General features: G+C 40.6%; 1 protein-coding gene across 1 annotated transcript in view; it reads right to left on the reverse strand.

The window, feature by feature from the left end:
- The window catches only part of Efhc2 (EF-hand domain containing 2), a 177,228-nt gene extending 166,106 nt beyond the window's left edge, over positions 1–11,122 (reverse strand). The window contains exons 1-2 of the mRNA XM_021188334.2: positions 11,055–11,122; positions 10,439–10,565 (exon numbers count right to left, since the gene is read on the reverse strand). Coding sequence (XP_021043993.1) covers positions 10,439–10,480 — 42 coding nt within the window. The 5' untranslated portion in view covers positions 10,481–10,565; positions 11,055–11,122. The remainder of the gene's footprint in view (positions 1–10,438; positions 10,566–11,054) is intronic.
- Between the last annotated feature and the right edge of the window lie 295 nt (positions 11,123–11,417).

Raw genomic sequence — 11,417 nt, forward strand, 5'->3', positions numbered from 1 at the left:
GGTACAGAGCTAAACAAAGAATTTTCCACTGAGGAATACTGTATGGCTGAGAAGCACCTGAAAAAAATGTTCAAAATCCTTAATCATCAGGGAAATGCAAATGAAAACAACCTTGAGATTCTACCTCATACCAGTCACAATAGCTAAGATTAAAAATTCAGGTGACAGTAGATGCTGGCGAGGTTGTGGAGAAAGAGGAATACTCCTCCATTGCTGGTGGGATTGCAAACTGGTACAAGCACTCTGGAAATCAGTCTGGTTGTTCCTCATAAAATTGGACATAGTACTACCAGAAGATTCAGCAATACCTCTCCTAGGCATATACACAGAAAATGTTCCAACTTTTTTTTCCAATTTTTTATTAGGTATTTACTTCATTTACATTTCAAATGCTATCCCGAAAGTCCCCTATACTCTCCCCCTACCCTGCTCCCCTACCCACCTACTCCCACTTCTTGGCTTGTAATAAGGACACAAGTTCTACTATGTTCATAGCAGCCTTATTTATAATAGCCAGAAGCTGGAAAGAACCCAGATGTCCCTCAACAGAGGAATGGATACAGAAAATATGGTATACACAATGGAGTACTACTCAGCAATTAAAAACAATGAATTTATGAAATTCTTAGGCAAATGAATGGATCTTTAGGATACCATCCTGAGTAAGGTAACCCAATCACCAAAGAACACACATGATTTGCATTCACTGATGAGCAGATATTAGCCCAGAAACTTAGANTACNCAAGATACAATTTTCAAAACACATGAAACTCAAGAAGAAGGAAGACCAAAGTGTGGATGCTTTGTTCCTTCTTAGAATGGGGAAGAAAATACCCATGGAAGGAGTTACAGAGACAGAAAGTTTGGACCAGAGATGGAAAGGACCACCCAGAGCCTGCCCCACCCGGGGATACATACCATANACAATCACCAAACCCAGACACTATTGCATATACCAGCAAGATTTTGCTGANAGGACCCTGATATAGCTNTCTCNTGTGAGGCTATGCCANTGCCTGGCAAATACAGAAGTGGATACTCACAGTCATCTATTGGATGGAACACAGGGCCCCCAATGGAGGAGCTAGAGAAAGTACCCAAGGAGCTAAAGGGGTCTGCAACCCTATAGGAGGAACAACAATATCAACTAACCAGTACCCCCCAGAGCTGTGTCTCTAGTTGTATATGTAGCAGAGGATGGCCTAGACAGCCATCAATGGGAGGAGAGGCCCTTGTTCTTGCAAAGATCATATGCCCCAGTACAGGGAAATGCCAGGGCCAGGATACAGGAGTGGGTGAGTTGGGGAGCAGGATGGGGAGAGGGTATAGGGGACTTTCGGGATAGCATTTAAAATTAAATGAAGAAAATATCTAATAAAAAAAAATCTAAAAAAGAAAAAGCAACTAAGACAGCCATGTAGCTTATTTAGGCAACACAGGCAAATGGCTTTCCTTTTCCCTTTCTATTTACTACTGCCCAAATAAGGTGTATTTTGTTCCCTAGCAACAGTAGAAGACAACAGTGAGATGTTCACTTTGGACATAATCTTCTCAAGCTCTGTTTGCCCCTGTCTATTTCTTAACCGTGGTCACTGAAGGTAGAGGGACAATGGACTATCAGTTATTCAGGATGGGCCTTGTATAAGAAAATACCAAGAGGTAACCCAAAGAGCAACTGATCACAGTTTGTACATTAGCTGAGAACTACCACCTCATCACAGGTGAACAAACCCAATTTAAGCAGAATCCTAGGCCAGAAGCTAAAATCTGAGGGTGCCAGCATACCAGCTCCAAACTCTTGCTCTCAAGAAGCAAAAGTAGGCAATGATGAGAAGAGCAAGAAAGGATTTAAATCAAAATGGTTATTTGAGGAATGTTGTAGTTTGCTTTCTGTTGCTATCATAAAACAACCTGGGGGAGGGGCAGGGAAGTCAGTTAGTGGAGGAAAGAAGGTTATTTGACTTATATTTGTAAGTTACAATCCATCACTGCACAAAAGTCAGAGGTAAAAACTTGAGAGAGCTGGTTGCTGGAGACACAGAGGTCCTTGCACTCACAGAGAAGCACCAAGGGAACCAGGAATGTTAATTACAGTGGTATCTCCTAATGGTGGAAATAAAATCAAATACCTGCATTCCATCCAGAAGGCTCAGAGTGGAGGTTGTTAAGGACCTGGTGACCTTTGTTATACAGGCAGACCTCATGCATATTCCTGAAAATGATTATCCCAGACTCTTCCCTCTTTAGACCACTACCCATCCTTAGGGGAGATCTCACAAGTATTTTATGGCCTGCTGATGTCTACGCTATGGGTCAGAATCCACACTAGATTCTAGGCCTTTAAGCTATAGAACCCACCCTCATAGTCACATGAATTTTGTAAAATAGTTTCTATGTAGCCCCATCTTAAGCTTTATTGTGCAGACTGATTGGACTGATTGTTGCCTGGAAACAATTTTCCCTAATGGCACCGTGTTTTAAATATACTGACAATGAACCACCTGCCACTGGACTCCCAGAAGTCTGATCCAGGTTTACAAAGTCAATATGCACTGGGTTTTCATTCTTATCTCTTTGAGGGGTTTGCTTCCCTTCGTGTATACTTGCAGGGACACTGTCAGCTGGCCACATTAAATCCATGGTCAAGGGCACAGACATGAATATACCTATACCAATATATCCTAGATGGCAGGGCTTGTAGTACAGTATAAAATGCAATATGAGAAGATGGCCTAATCGGCCATCACTGGGAAGAGAGGCCCCTTGGTCTTGCAAACTTTATATGACCCAGCACCAGGGAATACCTGGGCCAAGTAGTAGGAGTGGGTGGCCAAGTAGTAGGAGGGGAGCAGGGGCGGGGGGGTATAGGGAACTTTTGGGATAGCATTTGAAATGTAAATAAAGAAAATAATAATAAAAAATTTTTAAAAATGCAATATGATGTTGCATGTTTGATATGCGAATTAAAATGTAGGCAAAGAGGCTCTCATTTCTTGAGTCCAAATTAACATTTAGGAATATCATCAGAATATTATGTGATTTTGAAAGTATGGGGAGGAGCATCAAGGGGTAGCCCAAACCAGGCATAGTAGAACACAGGCCACCTTGGGCAACATAGTGAGTTTAAGGTAAGCCTGGGTGGGGCACATAGATCCTGTCTCAAAACAAACAATAACAAGAAGAAAAAGAGAGGTGGCTCAGTCCAAAATGATAACATTTCAATAGCTACTGGGAACAAAGTGACATAATTCTTTCCATCAAAAGCATCTTGTGCAAGTAACAGGACCTGAGTTCAAATCTACTGCACTCATGTACAAATCTGGGTACAGTAGTGTGTGCCTGTAATTCTACTGCTGGGAAGGCAAAAAACAAGAGAATCCCTGGGCCTTGCTGGCCAGCCACTCTAGCTCAAGGAATGAACTTCAGGTTCAATGAGAGACCCTAAAAATTGATGGAGAGTTTTTGAGGAAGATATCCAGTGTTGACCCCTGACCTCCATATAACATGTACATGCACACTCACATGTATACACAGATAAACACACACACAAACACACAAACATGTGCACATATAATGACAAAATAACTCTTAGAAATTAAAACATACATTCAGTGATATGGCATGGTAGACACCAATTGTTTTGTTTTCCCAGCAATGTCCTGTTACCAATGCCATCGAATAACTATTTATAACCTTACTTATTAGCCTTCTGTTACAAAATCAAGTATTGAGATAATCGACTTATAAGAACCAGAAGCTTGCAGTTTTAGAGGTTTCAGTCTGTGGGTGGTTGGCTCCATTATGTTAGAACCTGTGAGAATGCCAAACATCATGGCATGAGGCATGTGGAGACAAATTGCTCATCTTATGGCACCCAAGAAGCAAGGAAATGAAGAAAAAGAGGCAGGGGTTCCAATATCCCTTTAAGTAATATGCCCCCAATGACTTAACTCCTGTCCACTAGGCCTGATCCCTTTAAGATCCTACCACCTCTGGGTGGTAGCACCATGGTCTGGGTTTGAAGCTTTTATAACATATGTGCCTTTGGAGGATATTTATCCAAACCATTATAATAGTTTTATTTTGTATCATAAAGTGTCATCAAATTAACCAACTCAAAATGAGCATTTCAGTGTGGTTTGATAAAATAAGAGATATGCATCATCATGAGAATCTAATTTTAGAACACTATTCATCACAGGAAATCTCAGTAGCAGCCAGTCCTCATTTTATCTCTTGCCCTATGTAGCCTAAGGTAAACACTTATCTACTCGTTCCTCCTACACATCAGGCCACTCATATCTTACACAAACAGGGTCATATATATAATACAGGGTCTTTTACATATTGTTCTTTAATGGTTCAGCTATGCTGTAACATATATGAGTAGTACTACATTTCTTTTTTGACTGAATAGTATTCTAGCATGAAGCATGATAGCACATGCCTCTAATCCTAACAAAAAGATTACAAATTTGAGGTCAGCCTGGCCTACAGATTAAGTATGAAGACAACTCCAGCTACACTGAGACCCTATATCTAAAATCCAAGAGAAAAATTAAAACAATTTGATTTTGTGTGGAAACCACATTTTCATTTTCCACCAGTCAGTTGACAGTCATAGGTTATTTCTATTTTGAGTCACTACAAAGGTGGGGATATTGCTTCTGTGTGCTTTGTTTAGCATGTACAATAGCTGAAGGCCAATCCTAGGCAATAAGAATAATAATGATAATGATGATTATTATAATAATAAAATTTATAAAAGTATAAACAGTTCTCTCATACACATTTATATGCATAGCAAGTTATTCCTTGGGTAGATGTTTAGGAGTGCTGTGTCATACAATAAGTCTATATAACCATTTCAGAAGCTAACAGACTGCTCTCTACAGAACCAGCAGCTACATTTCACAATCCCACCAGTGATTTCTCTATGTGTTTGCCAAACTTTATTTCTTTTTTTTTCTCCTGCAGTCACCTTATAGGTCTAAAGTGTTATCTAATTGTAGTTTTAATGATTTGCATGCCTTTAATAAGCAAATCTATTGAGCGTCTTTTCACATGCATATTTGCTATTTCTATATTATCACTGGAGAAATGTTTATTCTAACTACTTCCCCATTCTAATTAGATTATTGTTGTAGTTGTTATGGAGATTCTTTATATATTCCAATTCTAAATACCTTATCATATATATGGCTTGCAAATATTTCCCCCACACTATGTGCTAGTTTCCTTTTGAAGTATAAATTTGGTAATGTATTATAGCATTATTTGTAACAGCGAAAGATTGGAAACGTAAGTGGATAGACTGAAAAAACTATTGTTAAGTCCACACAATAGGGTAACTCATTCACAGTGAAGAACAATGAGGCCTAGCTCTATATCCTATTAAGTGACTTTCAAGGTATGCCATTAAAGTGAAATTTAAAAGATTAAAGCGAATAAGAAGAGTAGGTTACCATCTATTTAAACAAAGAGAAAGATGGAAAGTACTTTTAAGAAATTGCTTTACACAAGAAAACCAAGAAGAAGGAAGACCAACGTGTGGATACTTCACTCCTCCTTAGAATAGGGAACAAAATACCCATGAAAGGAGTTACAGAGACAAAGTTTGGAGCTAAGATATAAGGATGGACTATCCAAAGACTACCCCACCCAGGGATCCATCCCATCATCAGCCACCAAACCCAGACACTATTGCAGATGCCAGAAAGATTTTGCTGAAGGGACCCTGATATAGCTGCCTCTTGTGAGGCTATGCCAGTGCCTGGCAAATACAGAAGTGGATGCTCACAGTCAGCTATTGGATGGAACACAGGGTCCCCAATGGAGGAGCTAGAGAAAGTACCCAAGGAGCTGAAGGGGGCTGCAACCCTATAGGTGGAACAACAATATGAACTAACCAGTACCCCCAGAGCTCATGTCTCTAGCTGCATATGTAGCAGAAGATGGCCTAACTGGCCATCATTGGGAAGAGAGGCCCCTTGGTCTTGCAAACTTTATATGCCCCAGTACAGGGGAATGTCAGGGCCAAGAAGTGGGAGTGGGTGGGTAGGGGAGCAGGGTGGGGGTAGGGTATAGGGAACTTTCAGGATAGCATTTGAAATGTAAATAAAGAAAATATCTAAGAAAAAAAAGAAAGAAATTGTTTTAACTTTATATGCCCCAATACAGGGGAACACCAGGGCCAAGAAGTGGGAGTGGGTGGGTTGGGGAGGGGGCGGGGGGTATAAGGGACTTTGGGGATAGCATTTGAAATGTAAATGAAGTAAATACCTAATAAAAATTGGGAAAAAAGAAATTGTTTTAAAAACAGAGTGGAGGGAGACAGATGCCAAAAGAAGAAACGAAGAGAATCAAGGAACAGAGATAAGACGTGGGGAAAGAGAGAGAAATCATTTTTAGAGTTATTGCTAGAGAAAAGGGAGGAGCAGAGCTGTAATGTCATGGCTAAAAGCTAGTCCTGTTTCATTTTGTAAATTTGACTTTAAAGCCATGAAACGTAATGAAACAACAACAACAAAAATAAGAACCAAAAGCACAATAAAAATAATGAAGCTAATTGGGTATGGAGCAAGTGATGAAACTCTACTCACAGCAATTATACAATTATATAAGTAAAATTGAACATGAGTGACTGAGAACATTTTCTTGGTAGAAGCAATGTACTGGGTATAAGCCATAACATTGCCAAATAATGCATGCTTCGACATTTGTGCAAGTAATTTGGAAATACATTTCTAGTGAAGGATATCCATATAATAGAGATAGCTACAAAGAACTCTTTAAAAACTTAAATGGTTAATAATCAATAATGTCATTGTTGGGGCTGGAGAGATGGCTCAGCATTTAAGAGCACTGACTGTTCTTCCAGAGGATGGAGTTCAGTTCCCAACACCCCGATGGCATCTCACACCTACTTAAACCTCCAGTTCCAGGGAATTACACGCTCACATAGACATACACACAGGCACAACACCAAAGCACATAACATAAAAATAAAGAAATCATTTTAATAATGTCATTGTTATTGTTCAGAAATTCTATGCCTATGCACTTATGGTGAGACATAGCAAGTAATTGTTGACCGTGGAAGTAAACTCAATATAAAATCAAAGAAGTTTTTTAAAAAATTCTAGGATCCTTAACTTTCATTGGAAATATCAGTTTGAATGCATCTTGAATCCTTTTCTTTAAAATATATGTGTATTTCCTAACTTTGTTTTAAGAGCAATAAATTCAAGCTACAAACTGGGAGAAAATATTAGCAGCCCACATAGCAACAATGGTTGTTCATTAAACAACAACAGCAACAACAACAACAAGAAGAATAACATCTCAAAAGTAAGGTAACAATCAAATTAAAACAAATAAGAGACACTAATGGACATTTTTCAAAGGAGAGTACAAATGGTTAACAGTCTATCAACATCCCAGCCATTAAGGAAATTAAGATTAAAATGAGATATACTACATGTCTATTAAAATGGCTAAAATCCAAAATATTGACAACACCAAATGCTCTGCATAACACAGATTCATTGCTGCTGCCAATGCAAAACAGGCCACCAAACACAGGCTTCTCCAAGTACTGAGAAAATGGAGGCAGGAGGATCATGAGTTCAAGACTAAATATGAGTTCCAACTGAGGCCAGACTGGGATATATGAGACCCTGTCTCATGGCAGGGTATCCGTTAAACAAGTTAAACAAGTTAAACACGCATAAACCATATGGCCAGTTTGTAGATTTGTGTGAAAGTCAAGTGTGCCCAAGAAGGATCTCTGTAGCCCTGGCTGTCCTCAAACTCATTATGTATCCAGGCTGGCTTCAAACTCACAGAGATCCACCTGCCTCTCTCTGCCTCTCTGCCTCTCTGCCTCTCTGCCTCTCTGCCTCTCTGCCTCTCTGCCTCTCTGCCTCTCTGCCTCTCTGNTGCCTCTCTGCCTCTCTGCCTCTCTGCCTCTCTGCCTCTCTGCCTCTCTGCCTCTCTGCCTCTCTGCCTCTCTGCCTCTCTGCCTCTGCCTCTCTGCCTCTCTCTGTCCCTCTGCCTCCTCTGCCTCCTCTCCCTCCTCTGCCCTTCTGCCTCTCTGCCTCTCTGCCTCTGCCTGAGTGCAGGGATTAAAGGTAGGTAAAAATGAATGTTCAAGATTACTAGGAAGTCAGGGAAATGCATATTAAAAACAAAAAAAGTGGGGCAGGGTGGGCTGGAGAGCTGGCTCAGTGGTTATGAATGCTTGCTGCTCTCCAGAGGACTGGAGTTTGGTTCCCAGAACCCTCAACGACTCACAATTCCCTGTAACTTCAGCTCCAGACTGTCTGATGCCCTCCTCTGCCTTCCACAGACACAGGAACACATGCAGCAAACACACATATAAAGAAGTTTAAAAATTAAAATAAATCTTTGAGACTGCAAAGAATTGCAGTACAGCCATTGACCAAAATATGTAAAACTGAAAACACTAAACACTATAGGCATTTAGAAACAAAAACACAAAAGTAAAAAAAAAATGCTGGTGACAATGACAAAAATGATTTTGCAGGGCTCGCTAACGCTTTCTGTATCAGTGTAGTACAATTGAACAATCACACTGAAAGAAATGAACAAGAGAACCATAGCAACTGTATTTGTAAAAGCCCCAAAGAAGCTATCAAGAATAAACTAAACAGAGGGATCTATATACATGACATATTCATACAATGAAACATTATCCACATGGACAAATCTCACAAATACAATGCCGAACCAAAAAAGTCACAGAACAAAAAGCACAGGATATTTCCACATATAAAAGGTTCCAAAGAAGCCAAATCTAACAATAGCAACAAAAGTTAAAATAGTCGTTCCATTTGGAAAATGATGTACAGGTTAAAAGGGTGTGAAAAGGGTCATAGAGTTACACATAAAATGCAAGCTACTCAGTTAAATTTGAATCTGAAACAACAAATAATATTTTAGTAATAATAGGTCCAGGTAATATTCAGAACATTTATTTTTAGCTGCTACAAATGCCACGCATAGTCAAGGGGGCTGCTTTTTAGAGCAGTGGTAGTACTCTATTTCTTGATGTTCATTTTGTGATCATCCACTCCACATTTTTTTCTGTACATGCGTTATTCTTCCCAATAAAAAAGTTTTATAAAAATCAAAGTACATTTAGTACTATGTTACTGATTTTAAAATAACTCATCCAAACACTCTTTTTCCCTTCCCACCCTTAATCACTTCATGTGAGAACTGAGATACTTCAGCAGGCAGTGGGCATCAGTAATCAGAAGGATAGCTGAGCCAAAAGCTGTAGGCTCTGCTTACATATTTTATTAAAATTACTTCTGCACTGCATGCTTCTTTATTTCTGGAATCTTTTTTCATGCCCTCCTTCTTGGAGCCTTTCTTATTTCGCTGACTTAATCTTTCCAAAGAGCATTGCTTCGCTTCAGAGGCCAGCCTCTAACTTACATCAGTCAAGAAACAAAATGCACAAGCCATTGTTCAAAGTTGAACGGACTAGCTGATGTGAGGGGTTAAAAATCAACCTTAAATAGAACATCTACAACAACACTGGCTCTTTTGGGGCAGCAACTCAGATACAGACACTTCAAAATCTGTCAATTTAGTGTACTGAGTGATTTGCAAACTTTGAGCTAAGGTTTACAAACATCTTGAGTGGCTCCTAGTGAATCTTTTTCATCAATGTATATTACCTTCTCCTAAAGACACTAGCAAACCCAAGCAAAAGGCATTAACCCCTATCAAGCAAAAGCCTGACTAGTTTTCCTCCTGTTAGGTATGTGGCTACATAATGCTGATTTCTTTGATGTTCTAGGGGATTGTAATGTTTTGATTTTGTACTTTCATCTTGTCCTCCAGGTTTAGGTGCCTGTCTTCCTAGTGTAGCACTACATTTTTATAGGCTAATAGAAGGCTTCCCTATCTGCCATGCTTCCTTCTGGGTTTCTTCTATTTAGTACCAACGTTTGTTTTTGCATACAGTGTATTAAAGATAATAATTAGACTCATGGGTTATAAAGACCAGCTGCCTGAAAGAAAACTAGTATCACCAGGAAGACCTCAGTTTCCTCAGCTGTAAATTGGAACAAAATGATCTAATTCAAACAGTTGTTGAGAATATCCAAGGCGATTAAAGCATAACACCCCACATACATTAAACACTCGGTGCTTCTTTTTATCATCACTGTCACCAACTATTTTGGATGCCCCTGCTACCTGTACTTCGATGTCATGTAGGAAAAGCATTCAGAAGCACTCTGAGGGAGAAGGAAGAGGGAACATGGAGTTTTAGGTGTACTCAGCACACAGGAGTAAAAGGCAGGAGCTAACTCACAGGTAGGATCTAGGAAAATGAACACTCCTAGATCCTGTTCTAAATCCCAGGATCTGGCCAGGACCTCGGGCTTCCTGCCTACTCACATTGCGGTTAAAGCTGTTGCCAGGCAGAAGCGGTAGAGCCATGGCTGTCAACGTCCGATGAGGATTAAGGGTCCGACCAGAGAGAGATGAATGCCCTCAACCGCTGCTTGTTTGACCCCTGCGTTACCTGGAGACCGGAGATAGCGTCATGGAGGGAGGAGGGGCTAAGATAGGCGGGGTAGGGTAGGGGTCTTAGGGCGGAGCCAAGGCCTGGGAGGGGGTGAGGAGAGACAGAGTGGAGGTGGGGGCGGGGCGGGGCCGAGTCTGCAGTGTCCCTCCCTCCCCCTCCGCCCTGCTGCTAATCTTCTTTCCCTGACCCCCACCGGCGGAAGCTGCCTGGTTCTGACCCCACTGGTCTGTGCTCACAGTGAGTGCTCGGTTTTCATTTATGCTGTTTTCTGCTTTCACTCCTTTTTTCTAGAGCTCATATCCTCCTGTGACCTTCAGCTCACGAAATCTTGACACAGCATTGTTTTGCTATTTTGTTATAAAATGTAGTTAAAATGCCCAGAAACGTACAGAAATCTGACGCCTATGAGCTTACAGAGCTGTGTTGCATTTACACCAGCCTCTATTTTTTAATTAAAGCGTTTGAGATGAATCTAAAACCACTCACCCCCTACTGGGAAACTCATTCCAAAGGTAAACATGGCCTTCAGTCCTTCCTCTGATCCTTTCTTGTATGACCTAAGTGTGGAAAATCTAAGGTCCAATCAGCAGTGACCAGGAGCAGGCCAAGCAGCAGAAAATATGTCTCCTGCCTATAATCCTGGCACCCAGGAGGCCTGCGTCCCAAGTCAAACTAGGCATCACTGTGAATTTATGTCAAAAAAAAACAAAACCAAAAACATCAAGATGGCTCCACCAGGCACCCAGATGCCTAGAATGAAAACCTACAGTTAACTGCCCCACAGCCCGGCTGGCTGGGCACCTTAGTATATTTGTCACTCCCTCTGCTATTTCTGTTGAGACCTCTATG

Source organism: Mus pahari, chromosome X, assembly GCF_900095145.1.
Source record: "Mus pahari chromosome X, PAHARI_EIJ_v1.1, whole genome shotgun sequence".
In the NCBI taxonomy this organism is placed as follows: Eukaryota; Metazoa; Chordata; class Mammalia; order Rodentia; family Muridae; genus Mus; species Mus pahari.